Source organism: Gossypium raimondii, chromosome 6 (assembly GCF_025698545.1).
Source record: "Gossypium raimondii isolate GPD5lz chromosome 6, ASM2569854v1, whole genome shotgun sequence".
In the NCBI taxonomy this organism is placed as follows: Eukaryota; Viridiplantae; Streptophyta; class Magnoliopsida; order Malvales; family Malvaceae; genus Gossypium; species Gossypium raimondii.
The window spans coordinates 36,997,600-37,014,220 of record NC_068570.1 but is presented as its reverse complement, the minus strand read 5'-3'; the positions used below and the strand labels follow the sequence as shown (position 1 = coordinate 37,014,220).

Here is a 16,621-nt window from a genome sequence, read left to right as displayed (position 1 = left end):
ACATTCCAATACCCAATTTCAATAACAATATTATGAAACTCAATGAAAACTATCCAAAATTAAGCCTCAGAATAATATCCAATCGTATTCAAACACTTATCGCTGAATAGAAAATCACTACTACGGATTAAGCTGTTGTAGTGAAACCTTCAGTTTCACAGTTTTCTCCTGCGCAACACACTCAGAGAGATTAATCTCCCAAACCACAACACCAGCACACCCATTTAAAACAAATGAAAACCAAATGAAATGAACTTATAGTTTTACCTAAATGAACGATGAACAAGTGAAACAGTGAGCCCCAACGATTAAAATGATTGATTGGTATATTAGAACAAAGAGAGAGCAAAAATTAGATTCAACACCTAAACTCCTCACTCCATCCACTAACTACCAAATGCTACTAAATTCGACCACTAACCTCATCTAACTACCATAGAATCCCAAGTCCAGCGAACCTCTATCAGACGGGGATTCAAACACGAGGCATTTAGCAAGCTAACACCTTACCACTCGAACCAGCAAGCTCATTTAGATATGATTTTACCAAAAGTAATATGTAATCCCACTAAAAAGGTATAAGGCTAGGACCAAAATAATAGAATTTTCCATAATTGGGACTTGAACCCAAGACCTCAAACACACATTCAGAACACCTAGCCACTGAAGTAAATACTCATTTATGATAGAATTTACAAAAAAAAAATTAGTCAGGGTGTTACACAATATTTATAAAAAAAAAGATACACTCAATCGTGTTGTCAAAAAAAATATGTGTCGTAAGGCAGTGGACAATGGCCGCATGAAGGATTTCTGCATACAATCGGGCATAGAATCGGAGGTGCATACGGAGGTGCGGACTTGTAGACCTCTTCTTCCTCATCATCATCTAAATATGTACCTTGCACGATCCCTAGGCAATCATTTTTTTAGGATCAGCAGCGCCGTCATTTTCCTTCATGGTTGATTGTTGCGTTTTCCTCGGCTGTCATCATTTACCGCCACTCCCACATCTGGTGGTTATGATAATGAGCCACCTAGATGAAACAGTGATGTACTCAGTGTTTGGGTCACTATAGGTGTTTAACCATAAAGTGCCCCAAATTTCGAGTATGTTGGAAAGGTACCGGGTACCGACATCATCATCGATTGTTGCATTGGCATCTATATCAGTATCGTCTTCGGTGGCGATGCATGCATTGGCATCTGTCCCAACATGGGGTTCGGCATTAACATCTATATAGGGGTGTAGTATGCGGGGACGTCGGTGCCCCGAAATATGTTCCTACGAGAATAGAAGAACCGACCATATGCGACAGTGGTTCATAGTGTGATGATGCTTGTGAAAAAACATAGTGTTCTTGAATTGAATGGGAATAAGTAGAGCGAACTGACCAGGATATTGCGTAGCCACAAGTGGCTCATCTTCTACAGGTGCGGATAACAAACCTGTCATACGACCATGTCACCTCCTACGCTACTGTGGCAGTCTCTTCAGCTGACTTTGCCTACTCCTCATCTCTAGTGGAAGCAGATATGGCATGTCGACGACTCTAAACCATGCCAAGTAGTAATCAACTGTCGTTGTGTCCGTCGAGAAAAATGGTTCACGGGTGGGTATGAATTCCATCCTAGAATCCCAAGTCTGGATGTGCTCATTGTGCTTCTCAGTCCAGTCCTCGTCATTCTTCCCCCATATGTTCACCCTGTGTAGCTCCTTCATGTCTCGCGGTGGTAATGGAATTCATTGTCTATACTTGAACTGTCATAGAATCCGGTCTGATTTGTGCATTTCCACCATCACGTACACTATCAACAACACATTCGCATCCCACATCTCCCAATTGTCCAACATTTTCGACAGCATACAAGATATGATCTCGAGGTCTACATATGACATCCATTCAAACTGAAAATAGAATTGTAAATATCATTATGTACGGATTTTTTTAACGAATCATTGCATAATTGATATAGGTTCGAAAATGATAGGTAATTAACCCCGATTTTTGAACATTGATCTAACAGTAGCCTAACGTCTTCTAACTCGTTGAGCAGTCCCACATAACTCGGCACATGGTTCCACTTGTACAAGCAATATATTAGTCGAAACATATGATAAATAAAAACATTTACTACACAAACTACATATTTATTGATAAATAATGTTTACCTCGTTACCAATGGGAACGTGTATGGGTCAATCATTTTGGGACCTAGAAATTATATTCGCCACTAGGCCTACGACTGCAGCAGCAACAGCAGGCACCTACCAATTGACATCTTATCTGGTTACGTTGCCTACAAAGCTTCCGGCATAACGTGGACAACATGACATATCCCCAACATAGTTTTGCGCACTCACTGAAGTTTGCTAGATATAGAAGCCACCTTACGTGCATCAAATTTCTAGATTTATTGGGCATTAAAATTCCCCCAATTAGCCTCATGATGAATGCTCGGGCATATTGTGTAACGACCCAAAAGTAAATGGAGTTGGAAACGGTAGTTTTAGAATGTTGTTTTCCAATGATAGAATTAGTGAATATTATTTATTATAGTTACGAAGGTATTACAGTATTTTATTGAGGTTGATCTAATAATTTTAATTATTTGGAAAGTTAGACAATGTACAAGTGTATCGGTTCTAAAGTCGATGGTTTTAGAAATTGTGGTATCGGGACATCGTTTCCATAAGCTAGACTCGTAAATATTTTTATTAAATATTTATAGAGTTATATTAGAAGTGAATTAAATTTTGGTTATATAATTTTGACAAAAGAGTGTTTAATTAGAGTATATGGGCTAAATCACATAATTGAATAAAGGAGTATTTATAAATAGAATTAAATATATAGGACTTACATAATAAATAGACCATAAGATATGTGATATTATTAGTGGCCGGCTATGACTTTATTATATATGCATTTTAATATATATTATAAAGTTTAGTTATTATTATGTTAACTAATATTATAATGTAAATCAAAGCTAAGAGATTTATAATGCAATTATACCTATGTATTTATGTATTTATGTAGTGGACGGTGGTGGGGGCTTAAAATGTTTTAAATGTTATAAATTTATTATTAATAAATAGTTTGTAATATAAAAACATTATTAATAACAAAACATAGTTAGTGGGGAAATGGAATGAAATGAAAATCATTTTTTTTATTCTTCATGCAAGCCGAATATTTAAGGGAGAAGATAGAACTTTCGGCATTAGGGCCGAAATTGTTGCAAGCTTCAATTGAAAAGAATAGATCAGGTATCAATCATGGAAAGGAAAAAGTCACCAAGTAGCTATCTCTGATCCTTAGTATATGTCGTATTTTAGTAAGTTTGCAGTCCTAGAACTCGAACGTAATTTATTTAATTTAATTAAATAATTGTTATTTATTATTGAACTATGTTCATAATTGTGTAATTGGATAATTTCTATTGAATGGATATTGATAAGATGATATAATTATATAGATGAAATGTGGCATTATAGAATTAATCAATGTATGATTAGTAGTTAATTGAGGTGAATGGGATATTGAATTATGTAATGTGATATTATGAACTTGCAAGGGTGTAATTGATATTTTCAGTTATCCGACTAATATTGGACGCAATTATTTGTCGATTATTCGACTAATGCAGGGCACAACTATTGCCGGTTATCCGACTAGCACTGGACGCAAAACTCTATTACGGTTAATCCATCGGGCACTGGGTGCTAATAATAGGTTGGTTAATATTGGAAATGTTTGCCTAATCCCTTGATGATAGTTAGTAAATGAAAAGATAGCTTGAATTTGTATATGAAATGTCAAGAGGACTTATTGTGTACTTTGTGGTAACAACCAATATAAATATATTAGATATGATAATTGATAGAGTATTAAACTCTTATGTAGCTATTTAAATTAATCAATAGTTGATCATTCATTTGCGTGTAGGTTAGGCACTTTTTTCGATTGTTGACTCAACATCCAACATCAATCTCAAACTCAATGTTGGTGATGTATTTCTTTTTGTATGTTTTGGCATATACCTAGGATAATTATATTTGAGTAATGGTTTTTTGATATATGGTCACTTGCATAAAATGTCATATAAACTTTTGAGTTATGTTTTATCTTGAAACAAAAGCTTGTAAATGGTTATGAACTTGACTTTTTTGAATGTGTATAAATGTTTATATGAATTGGTAACTGTTTTGTACATGGCAACTTGGTGAGATTGGTTATATTTGGCTATTTGGTTGAAGTTTGATTGAGTATGAATGAGTGGATTATGTTATATGTTATTCACTTTGTTATGAAATGTTAAACTTTGTTTGAGGTGCCTTTGAATGGCATATTGGTTAGGCACATAAATTGTAGGAAATTGTCTTGTTTTGCTTGTTTGGGAAGTATTTTTGGTGATGTTTATATGGATGTTTATGCTTGGTTTGTTACCTAAGATAGGTGTGATTTATCCCCTGTTTAGGAAGCAAATTTGGGTACACACGACCTGAGACACGGGCTGTCACATAGCCGTGTGACGCACACGACCTACCCACCTAGCCGTGTCTTAATGATTTTAGGTACAGAGTACACACAGTCTGGCACAAGGCCATGTGTGTCAAAACAATTTCGAACACAGCCAGGCACATATTTTGCGACATGACTGTGTGACCTTAATTTGAATATACACACGGGTGGACACACGAGCTGGGACACTACCGTGTGTCTAGACTTCGAATGTCCACATGGTCTGGGCTATGACACACGGCTTGGTCACACGGCCGTGTGTTCCCTTTTTTCAAAATCTTCAACTTTTTCTTAACTTTTCTGTTTTGTTTCGAATTGACCCCAGAATGTTTCCAATCTTTTTTAGGGCCTTGTAAAACCAATTTAAGACCCGTAAATGTATGTTTAATGTGAATGGATTGTGATTTGGTAATTTGTAAATTCAATTGAATATTTGTTTTGTAAGTAGTTTTAAATGTTAGAAAAGTTATCGTAATACCTCGTGACCTCAATCCGATGACAGAGACGATTTAAGGGTGTTACATATGGTTGGATGACCTCTTCTGTTGCTTTGTCAGGAAGCTTATTGAAAGTTGTCTCCAACCAGTTGATCGATATCTGACCACCTTCAAATTAGTTCGAGGCATTCCCCAACATTCCCATGTAGAGGTCCATTTTCCCTTGAACCACCGCTGATCCTGTGATGACTGGCTCATCCACTGGCAACCGAGTTGTAATGCTAGTCCTTGACTGTGATTGTACACTAGCCGCATGGAAGGTGGAAAGTGTGTGTTTCGGGCCTCCATCTTTCCACCAACACGTTGATTAGTGTGGGATCAAGTTTGTAACCCCCTTGCATGCAAGACGCATGCAAGAATCAAGCCTCTTTCAGGTACCCCACGAATTTCAAGGATCAAAGGCTCTAGCACACGACCGTCTGCCTACTTATAACATAAAAAGAATATTTAGACTTATCAAAAAAAATATTAACATAATTAAAAAAACGAAATTTTAAATTTCGTCTTACCATTGGTAATTGGGTGGCGGAAATATGGTTGTCGTCGAAGAGGATTAGAGATGCGTCCATTTTCAAGAAATTGGTCCGAACGAATAAAATACAATATAATTAAAAATAATAATATTTTTAAATGAAAATATAAATAAATATTGAATAAAAAGATTGAGAGAGTTCAAAGAGTTTGAGAGAATGATGTGAATGAAAAAATAAAATTTGGAGGGGTATTTATAGGTTAAAGAAAAAATTACAGTTGGGAGATTTTATTTTTTTTAACTGTTTGACGCGGTAACGGTCAAAAAGTCGTTGCATTTTATCATTGAGGGAGACGAGCTTTCCTGCCATATGTGTAGCTGGGCACGCTTTCATTTTTTCTCTCCTAAAACCGACCTATTTCCCTAACTAATTTTAAAACCGACCTAAAGACCAAATTAAAAAAAAAAACCACCATATTAATCAAATTTAGCCCAGGAAAATGTAAAGTGGGATATCTCACCAGAGGTTTCTTTACCCGCAAGGGCTTTTTGTATCATTTGAAATTCTAAGGTGCATCTGCACTATAAATTTTACAAGCATCATTTAGTTAGTAGTGGGAGAAAATAAAGAAATATATAGAAAATGGCATCTCTTACACCCAAATCTCTTTGGGAGGACCACCATGCAACCTACTATTTCATTTTTGCCGGAACATATAGAGATAGACATTCTAAGCTAGCCAAAGAATTGTTGGTAAGTATTTTATTTTAAATATATTAAATATTTTATTTTAATTTTTTAAAATTATATATCAAATTTTAAATAAAAATAAAAATTCCATTTCTAATTTTAAAACTATCTTTTTATTTTTATCTAAAATTACACTATCAAATTTAAATTTTAAAAATAAAATTTTTGTAAGTCCTAAATAATGAACAAATACTAATTATTTTTCAATTGCACTATTAGTTTTACCTTTTATCTAATGATATCACTTATTTGTTTGAATTTTTAATTTATAATAAATTATAAAATTATTAGTTCATAAAATTTGTAATTAAATCAAAAGATGGCCACATGTTGGGTTTTATATTTTATTTTTAATATTTTTACATAAAATATTTAACTGAACAATTAAGAATCATTATGTAAAATAAATCAAATATCTAATGACCAAATTGGAAATTGATGAACATTGTTACGTAAGCATTTTCACACTTCACCTATGATTTAACGTCTTTTAGAAAACATAGTTTTCATCCTTTTACCCACCAAAGGTTACAGTCAGATTTCAGCGTAAAATAATAAAATATCATCTGGGACAGCCAGATTAGTGCTCATGACAAGCAAAAAAAGCTGCTATCAAAACTCAGCCATACGGCTGCTAATTTCATTTCGTTCCATTAATTTTGGTGGTCCAAAGCTTTCTTATAGCCAAATGAAGGATTTCGACTTTTGGTGCTTAGATTTCCTATGCGTAAAGGCATCCATTGGTGTGAGTTAAAAGCCAAAACGTCCGGTGCAAATGTTTAGAGCAATGATTGCTGTTTGGGTGGAACTAATTCCTCCACCAAGGTTGAAATTTGGGAAGTGCTAGCCATTTTCACAACTTTAAAGATCACAGAACTGGCATGACAAGCAAACCGACAACAAATTTCCAGCGATAAACTTTTCACCTTTCTATTTGTTCGATTTTGAAAAGTATAAAAGGTGGCATTGTCACACCAATGCTTGACATAGTCCGTCATATTTAGGGGTTCCACTTATTAATGAGATCCCAACTACTCCATCAATTTATAATATATATATATATCTTTCTTCTGTCTGAACACACTAATCATAGACCGAACCAGTGATGGATCCTGTTAAATGGCTTATCAGCGTACTGCTTCTTTTGTTTCTTTCGCATCTCTCCATTTCTACCGACACCATAACACTAGATCACTTCATCAAAGATAATCAAGTCATAGTTTCTAGTGGCAAGATTTTCGCTCTAGGATTTTTCAGCCCTGGCAGTTCAAGGAATCGATATATTGGCATCTGGTATCATCATATTCCAGAGAAAACAGTTGTTTGGGTGGCCAACAGGGAGAGTCCCATTAAAGATAACTCAGGGATCCTCAGAATCGATAGCCAAGGAAATCTTGCCCTGTTCCAGAGAAACCAAACACTTCCTGTCTGGTCTACAAACGTGTCCATCACAGGCACTAGGAATTCCATTGCTCAAATTTTGGATTCGGGAAACCTTGTTTTGCTTCAAAATGATACCAGAAGGGCGGTACTGTGGGAGAGTTTTGATTATCCTACAAACAGTATGCTTCCGTTTATGAAACTTGGGTTGAGTTTCAGAACAGGTGTGGAACGAGTCTTGACGTCTTGGAAGTCTCCCGATGATCCTGGGATTGGAAACTATTCCTACCGGATCAACCCGAGCGGCTTCCCTCAACTGTATTTGTACAAGGGTTCCGATCCTTGGTGGCGAACCGGGTCATGGACCGGGCAAAGATGGAGTGGTGTACCTGAAATGACAAGCAACTACATATTTAATGTTTCTTTTGTCAACACTCCGGATGAAGTATCGATCACCTATGGGGTGAAGAAGGCCTCTTTCATCACAAGAATGATAACGAACGAAACAGGGATTCAACAAAGGTTCACATGGAACAACCAAGCGCGACATTGGATTGGGTTCTGGTCGGCCCCTAAGGATCAGTGTGATTTTTACGGGCATTGTGGGCCGAATGGTTATTGCAACCCCGATCACCTGGATGATTTCGAGTGCACGTGCTTCCCAGGCTTTAAACCCAAGTCATCCGAAGCATGGTTTATAAGAGACGGGGCAGGAGGATGCGTGAGGAAACCTGGTATCTCCACGTGCCAAAAAGGGGAAGGGTTCGTCAAGGTGCCACGTCTGAAGGTGCCAGACACTTCGGCGGCACATATAGACATGAGTATGGGATTGAAACAATGCGAGAACGAGTGCTTGAGAAATTGTTCGTGCGTGGCTTATGCTAGTGCATACGCGGAGATCAACGGAGGGATTGGCTGCTTGACATGGCACGGGGATTTGATTGATGCTAGAACATACGCAGATGCGGGACAAGATCTATACATACGTGTGGATGCCAGTGAACTAGGTACCTGCCCTACACATTCAAATTCAATTCTCTGTTTGCGTCCAACATCTACTCTTAAAATATCTCTGGTCCTTCTTTTCCCTCTTAAACATTTCCCCACATCTGGGCGAAAATCTTTTACGCTACGTATAACATATAGTTAGGCCACGCTTGTTTAATTAATGGTAAAAATTTATGAGTGGATACAAGAATTACCTTCAGAATTAACTGGTTTCTTCCATTTTCATTGATATATAAAAAACTAATAATATCCCCATCTTGTTAGCTCGGTTTACAAAGAAGGGCCTCTTTCGAAAGAAGGTGGTGCTTGCAGTTACCATAGTTTCTGCTGCTGTATTGTTTCTTATTCTTGTCCCCTTGTTGCGTTGCTTCGTGAGAAGACTCAGAAGAGGTACGTACAACATCTTTTTCCACTGTTTTTATTTGTTAAAACCATTTATTTTTCACGTCTTAATCATGCCAATTAAGATTTTCGCTACTAAATAGGCCACTTGTCTTTGTGGAGACTAGAAATTGGTGTAATCATGATATTTATTGTGTTTAACAGCAGAAAGAAAAAGAAAAAGGAAAAATGCGTTCAGGTTTACAAGTTCATCGTTGTTCGAAGATTCAGTAGGTGAAAAGGACATCGATAAGAGTAGAAGAAATGGAGATTTACCCTTCTTTGATTTCAGCACCATAGCAAAAGCCACCAATAATTTCTCATCTGATAACAAACTTGGACAAGGTGGCTTTGGTGCTGTTTACAAGGTAATTTCTTAGCAAATAATTATACACACGTCGACATGCAATGGAACTCCTATTAGTCCATTCCTGAATGGAATTTTCTTTGTATTTGTAGGGTGTGCTCATCAATGGAAATGAAATAGCAGTGAAAAGATTATCAAAGTACTCAGGTCAGGGAGTAGAAGAGTTTAAGAATGAAATTGTGCTAATTGCAAAGCTTCAGCATAGGAATCTGGTAAAGATGCTGGGATGTTGCATTCAGGGTGAAGAGAAGATGTTAATCTATGAATTTTTACCAAATAAAAGCTTAGACTCTATCGTTTTCGGTACGTCTTTCTTTCTTTTTCATATGCTATTGGAAACATCACTTTTGAATCATTGAATACTTAAGCCAAATACTGCAATTTTAAGTTATGCAATGATTCCTTTTCAAAACTGATTTTGGATCCAGATGAATCAAAAAGTTCAACGTTGGATTGGAAAAAGCGTATAGAAATAATATGTGGGATTGCTCGCGGGATCTTGTATCTCCACCAGGATTCAAGGTTAAGAATCATTCATAGAGATCTGAAGGCAAGCAATGTGTTACTAGATGCTGCAATGAATCCGAAAATTTCAGATTTTGGCATGGCCAGAATATTTGGAAGAGATGAGATTGAAGGAGATACTAAACGTGTTGTTGGAACATAGTAAGCATTCTATATGCAAAGGTTGGATAAAACTTCTGCTACTGGTTACAAACGAGTTCTTACAGTTTCCCTTTTGTTATATGAATTTAGTGGTTACATGTCACCGGAGTATGCAATGCATGGGCACTTCTCCATAAAATCCGATGTTTATAGCTTTGGAGTCCTGCTGTTAGAGATTATCACCGGAAAAAAGAACAGCAGCTATTTTCCTGATAGTCCCTCTTCAAGTCTGGTTGGATATGTAAGTAACCAAATTTAAAGCACAATTTATGAGCAATTAACTCAAAATTTTCCACTCAAATCATGATTCAACCTTTTTTCAGGTTTGGGAGTTATGGAAAGAAGGCAGAGCCATTGAAATAATTGACTCGGTATTCGGTGATTCGTATAGTGCCAATGAATTTTTGAAATGCATTCAGATCGGGCTATTGTGTGTACAAGAACATGCAACAGATCGACCTATGATGTCTACAGTTGTGTTTATGTTGAGCAACGAAACAGCTCTTCCATCTCCAAAACAACCTGCATTTACAGTAAAGACAAGTCACAAAGGCGACGATATATTGAATAGTGAAGGAACTGAATCTATAAATGATGTGACCCTCTCTATGGTTCAAGCTCGCTAGAACTTTAGCCATCTCTGTTTTTTTTTTAATTATCGAACTTTGTTTAAAGTTAATATAACTTGTTTTGGCTATCGATGTATACTATTGGAAATTACATATGTAATTATCTCGTAGTAAAGTTATTGTCCTCTACAGAAAAGAACATTTAAAGTAGACAACTAAAAGCAAGGAAAACTATCATTTGCAAGAACCTTCATTGGTTTAGGTTTATATGTTAAGAGTTATGACAATTTATATGCTGATCTAGCTCGGTACATCATGGCATGATGATCTAACCCTTAGAAATATCTCGATCTTCTATCTGAATTAAAAAAAAAAAGTTGTCTTAATTTAAGCTTGGATGCAAAATATGCTTTAATTGTATCTGGTCTCATCATAATCCACATAGGTAAGTGATATATATTTTTTACAAAACATCAATTTCACATCTTAATAAAATGCTTAAACCAATTTTGAACAATTACAAAGTTCAACAACTTTTAAAAATAATTTTAAATCATTTCTCAAGTTTGGATATACTCAAAACATTAAATGGGGTTTTGGGATTTAAAATGATCAAAAATACAAGTTGCATCGGGACAAGGCTTGAGATTTAGCCTATTTACTAAAGTCTTTTAGCTATTGACATGCAAATCTTAAGACTTGACCTACTTATTATAGCTTTTTAGCTATTGACTTGCAAGTCTCAATACGGTTTAGTTTGAAGACTTAATGCAAAAGACTTCAAAATTAATTAAAAATACTTTATATCATCCCAAACATTATCATATTATATTCATGAATTTTAAATTATTTTAAAACTATTTTAAATTTCATTCAAACACAAACTCATCCCATAAACATGTTTATGCCAATTGAAAAATCAAGTCTTAACTAAGTAGAAAATTCCATCATGATTTCAAGTAGCATATAACAACATAGGCCAATGTAATTAGAAACAGCTAAACTATCCTAAGCTTTTATGTACATTCCAATACATTAACATAAGATAATATAGATCAACAACTTTACAATCTTCAAATTTCGTACAATGATGTAATCCTATCAATAAATAAATTTAAGTTTTTCACAAAGTTTTATTACCTACGCATTTTAAGCAATTAATAAAATTTAATTCCTCTTATCAGTTCTTCATTAAGACTCAAATACTGGGTATGATTCACTTTATTTATTCACTTTACTTATTTAAGATCATCACCGCTTGTTATATTTTATTTAGTTCTTTAACCAGCATTCGCTTCTTAATTTTGTTCTGGTCCATATACATTTTCACCAATAATCAAAATAACCTACAACACATTCTAAAAATAATCAAAATAATAATATTTTGAAAAATGAAATTGACTTGACTCATAAACATGCAGGAGAAAACAATAGTTAAATCACTTGTTTATTTTTGTATTAACATTTTCAAATTCATTTGACCCAAATCGAGTAGAAATTGCAAGAGAAGAAAAGATTCAATTTTCAAGTGGAAGGGAAAATGGTGGCTATAATTGTTTTCACATACCAATTAACAAGATTGAAATTGAATGTTTCTAAAATCTAATTATGGAAGAGAAAATAATCGTTAACCACCTACGCGTATGAAATTTTCAGAACAGAACATTTGATATTGACTAGCCTTGACTCGGTAAAGTAATCTCTCAACGGTTGAACCAAACAGAAATAAATGCTTAAGAGATTAACACTACTCATTGAAAATCCCCAGTAATTAATGTAATGGGACCATCCACTTTTCTATGCGACACTGAGATCCCAACTGCTCTCTTCAGCAATTCAATATATATCATTCTTCCGGAACACCCGAAGCATGTACTGAAGCGGTGATGAATCCTGTTATATGGCTTCTCAAAATACTGCTCATTTTCTTTCTTTCTCACTTTTCCTTTTCTTCAGACATCATAACGCAACATCACTTCATTAAAGATAACGATGAAGTGATTGTCTCTAGTGGCAATATTTTTGCACTAGGATTTTTCAGCCCTGGCAGTTCTAGTAATCGATTTGTTGGCATCTGGTATTATCAACATCCGGAGAAGACCGTTGTTTGGGTGGCTAACAGAGAGAATCCCATTAATGATACTTCAGGGGTCTTCTCTATCGACCGTCGAGGAAATCTTGTCCTGTTCCAAACAAACCAAACACTTCCTGTCTGGTCCACAAACATTTCCCTCGCAGGCACTAGCAATTGTATTGCTCAAGTTTTGGATTCGGGAAATCTTGTTTTGATTCACAATGATACCACAAAGGCGGTACTGTGGCAGAGTTTTGATCATCCAACAAATACTTGGCTTTCATTTCAAAAGCTTGGGTTGAATCTTAGAACCGGTGTGAACCTAATATATACGTCTTGGAAGTCTCCAGATGATCCAGGGGTTGGGAATTATTCCTTCAGGATGAACCCAAACGGGTCTCCTCAGATATTTTTGTACAAGGGTTCGACTCCATGGTGGCGAAGCGGAGCTTGGACCGAACAAAGATGGAGTGGTATACCTCAAATGACTCAGAACTTCATATTTAAAGATACATTTGTCAACGCTGGTTATGAAGTATCGTTCTCTTCTGATGTGAGAAATAGCTCCATCGTTTCAAGAACGCTAGTGAAGGAAACAGGAGTTTTGCAAAGAGAAACATGGAACAATGAAGCGCAACGTTGGATTGTTTTTTATTCAGCTCCAACGGAACGTTGTGATTTTTACGGGTATTGTGGGCCAAATGGTTACTGTAACCCTTATCTCGCAGGTGCTTTAGAATGTACATGCTTCCCAGGATTCCAACCCAAATCACCCGAAGGATGGTTCATAGGAGATTCGGCAGGAGGATGCGTGAGGAAGCGAGGTGTCTCCATGTGTGGAAATGGAGAAGGGTTCGTCAAGTTTCCACATGCGAAGGTGCCTGACACTTCCGCGGCAGTTGTAAACATGAGTATAGGATTGAAGCAATGCAAGGAAAAGTGCTTGAGAAATTGTTCTTGCATGGCTTATGCTAGCGCTAACTCAGAGACTGGAAGAGGGATTGGTTGCTTGACTTGGCATGGAGATTTGATGGATGCGAGGAAATATACCTATACGGGACAAGACCTATACATACGAGTGGATAAAAATGAGATAGGTAAGCACTAAATTAATGAAGGTTATTATTAGGTGCACCATAGAAAGAAAAAGTATGGGTTATTATTACATGCATTTATTTATGCTGATTTTAAAATATAACTATATAATTGATATATTAATAGTGCATAACTTGGTTTTACATAACTTGACACCTGTTAATTAATTATATGAGTATCAACTTTGACCATATTTCATTTTAATCCTAAATAAAAGTATTGATCTCTTTAAAGATTTTTATTTACTCTCGTGGTGTTGTTTGTTTTCTGTGTTCTAATTTTTAATTGATTTCTTTCATATGCAATCATATGTGCAACTTGTTAGCTCGGTATACAAAGAAAGGTCTACTTCACAACAGGGGAGTGCTTGCGATTATAATAGTTTCTTTGGCTGTAGTGCTTCTCATACTAATTGCCCTTTCGCGTTGCTTTCTAAGAAGGCAAAGAAGAGGTACGTCTCACATTTTTCTGTACCAGCTTTTTTCATTCAACTTTTAATCGTTGCCAAATAAGATAGAGTTTAAATTATATTAGGATATAATTTGCAATTGAATTGACAGCAGGAAGAGCAAGAAAAAGCAAAAATATCTTTAGCTTTACCTCATTCAAGGACTCTTTAGGTGAAAAAGAGATTGATGAGAGCAGAAGAAATGGAGATTTACCCTACTTTGATTTGGGCACCATAGCCGCTGCCACTAATAATTTCTCTTCTGATAATAAACTTGGGCAAGGTGGCTTTGGCCCTGTCTACAAGGTAGCTTTTCTCTAAAAAAAAGATGTGGACGTGCAATAAAACTCCTTATCTGTACTTGAAGGAAAATTCTTTGTATTTGCAGGGTGTGCTCTTAAATGGACAAGAAATAGCAGTGAAAAGACTATCAAATTCCTCAAGTCAGGGACTACAAGAGTTTAAGAATGAAATTGTGCTAATTGCAAAACTTCAGCATAGGAATCTCGTAAGGATACTAGGATGTTGCGTTGAGGGTGAAGAGAAGATGTTAGTCTATGAATTTTTACCAAATAAAAGCTTAGACTTTATCATTTTCGGTATGTCTTCTTTCAAATTGTTGATTACTTATGCTAACAACTTTTGTTTTAAGTTATGCATGATTCCTTTTAAAATTTGACTTTTGATTTTAGATGACTCAAAAAGATCACTATTGGATTGGAAAAAGCGTTTGGAAATTATCTGTGGGATTGCCCGAGGAATGTTGTATCTCCACCATGATTCCAGGTTAAGAGTCATTCATAGGGATTTGAAAGCGAGCAATGTATTACTAGATGATGCAATGAATCCGAAAATTTCTGATTTCGGCATGGCTAGAATATTTGGAGGAGACCAAATGGAAGGGGATACCAGACGTGTAGTTGGAACATAGTAAGAATTCGGTATGCAAAGTTTGGAGAGAACTGCTACAGGTTTCAAACGTGTTCTTACTATTTCATTTTTGTTGTATGATTTTAGTGGTTACATGTCGCCTGAATATGCAATGCATGGACACTTTTCAATGAAATCCGATGTGTATAGCTTTGGAGTATTGCTGTTAGAGATCATCACTGGAAAAAAGAACAGCAGTTATTTTCCCAATAGTCCGTCGTTGAATATGGTTGGACATGTAAGTAACCAATTTTTTAGTACAATTCTGTAAAAGTGTTAACAATTAAGACATTCAAATGATTATCCAAACAACGTTATTTCAGGTTTGGGAGTTATGGAAAGAAGAGAAAGCCATGGAAGTTGTTGACTCCTCATTAGCTGATTCATATTCTACCGATGAAATTTTGAAGTGCATTCAAATTGGGCTATTGTGCGTTCAAGAATGTGCAACAAATCGACCAACAATGTTGACAGTTGTTTTTATGTTGAGTAACGAAACCACTCTTCCATCGCCAGAACAACCTGCATTTATAGCGAAGAAAATTCACAAAAGCGACGAGATATCAATTAGTGGAGGAACTAAGTCTATAAATGAAGTGACAGTCACCATGATTGATGCTCGGTAGAGATAAAATACAATGTTTTATGCAGAAATAATATTATTTGTAATTATTATTATGTTATAGATTATAATAAAATATACATTATTAATAGTTATGTGTAATTTTGTATATTTTAATGTTTATAATTATAATTAGTAAAACATAAAATATTATTAAAATTTTAATATTTTAATAAAATCTTATTTTATTAAATTACATCTTGATTGGGCTTAAATTTTTACAAATTGTATTTGAGTATTAAGTTTAATTTCTTTTTAGTTTAGACTTGAGATTTGGGTTAATTATTTTTTTAAGTTTGGATTTAGTGTAATATATTTGAGTTTTGAAATAAATATTTTAGAATATAAATATTAGGTTTGTAAATTTAAGAAGAAAGATAAAAAAAAGTATTCAACTATCAATATAATATTATAATGAACAAATTTTTTTGTTAATTCGTACAACATCATAGAATAATAAAATTTACATACAAAGGACATTTTAATTATTTTATATAAAAGACCTCTATTAAATATATATAATTTATGTTTTATAAGATAATTTTATTTTTTTTTGGAAAAAATCCGACTGGATTAAAACTTAATTATGAAACAAGAAACCTTCATTAGACTGAGCCCAACAAATAAGTCCTAAGAATAATAAAAGAAGGCAGCAAAGGCATGCTATCTTCAGTTTAGCCCATCCGAAACAAAACAACAATAGAAAAAATAAAGGAAATTTCAAAGTGTTCTCCAGCCGAACGGTCCAGCTAGTCTTCATAAATGATTTAAAAGCAAATCCCTTCAAATCTTTTGCTTTTTTATTTGCTTTTCAAACGGCATCCTTTCTTCC

The 16,621-nt window shown here is 35.1% G+C and overlaps 2 protein-coding genes across 6 annotated transcripts; both read left to right on the top strand.

The window, feature by feature from the left end:
* Positions 1 to 7,286: 7,286 nt before the first annotated feature.
* Positions 7,287 to 10,867, top strand: LOC105772850 (G-type lectin S-receptor-like serine/threonine-protein kinase At1g11410). Of its 3 annotated transcripts, none has more exons than XM_012594322.2 (7): positions 7,314 to 8,636; positions 8,902 to 9,027; positions 9,187 to 9,386; positions 9,478 to 9,688; positions 9,814 to 10,051; positions 10,142 to 10,292; positions 10,375 to 10,867. In XM_012594322.2, the coding sequence occupies exons 1-7, from the start codon at positions 7,355 to 7,357 to the stop codon at positions 10,675 to 10,677; spliced, it is 2,511 nt and encodes an 836-aa protein (XP_012449776.1). In that variant the 5' UTR covers positions 7,314 to 7,354; the 3' UTR covers positions 10,678 to 10,867. The 3 variants fall into 3 exon arrangements, with proteins under 3 accessions (XP_052488641.1, XP_012449776.1, XP_012449775.1); XM_012594321.2 differs by having other exon boundaries at positions 7,315 to 8,636; positions 9,184 to 9,386; XM_052632681.1 differs by lacking the exons at positions 10,142 to 10,292; positions 10,375 to 10,867 and having other exon boundaries at positions 7,287 to 8,636; positions 9,814 to 10,052.
* A 1,604-nt stretch (positions 10,868 to 12,471) lies between these two features.
* LOC105772851 (G-type lectin S-receptor-like serine/threonine-protein kinase RKS1) lies at positions 12,472 to 15,878 on the top strand. Of its 3 annotated transcripts, none has more exons than XM_012594324.2 (7): positions 12,472 to 13,791; positions 14,115 to 14,240; positions 14,353 to 14,543; positions 14,626 to 14,836; positions 14,930 to 15,167; positions 15,255 to 15,405; positions 15,491 to 15,878. In XM_012594324.2, the coding sequence occupies exons 1-7, from the start codon at positions 12,507 to 12,509 to the stop codon at positions 15,791 to 15,793; spliced, it is 2,505 nt and encodes an 834-aa protein (XP_012449778.1). In that variant the 5' UTR covers positions 12,472 to 12,506; the 3' UTR covers positions 15,794 to 15,878. The 3 variants fall into 3 exon arrangements, with proteins under 3 accessions (XP_012449778.1, XP_012449777.1, XP_012449779.1); XM_012594323.2 differs by having other exon boundaries at positions 14,350 to 14,543; XM_012594325.2 differs by lacking the exon at positions 15,491 to 15,878 and having other exon boundaries at positions 14,350 to 14,543; positions 14,930 to 15,178; positions 15,255 to 15,393.
* The last annotated feature ends 743 nt before the right edge of the window (positions 15,879 to 16,621 follow it).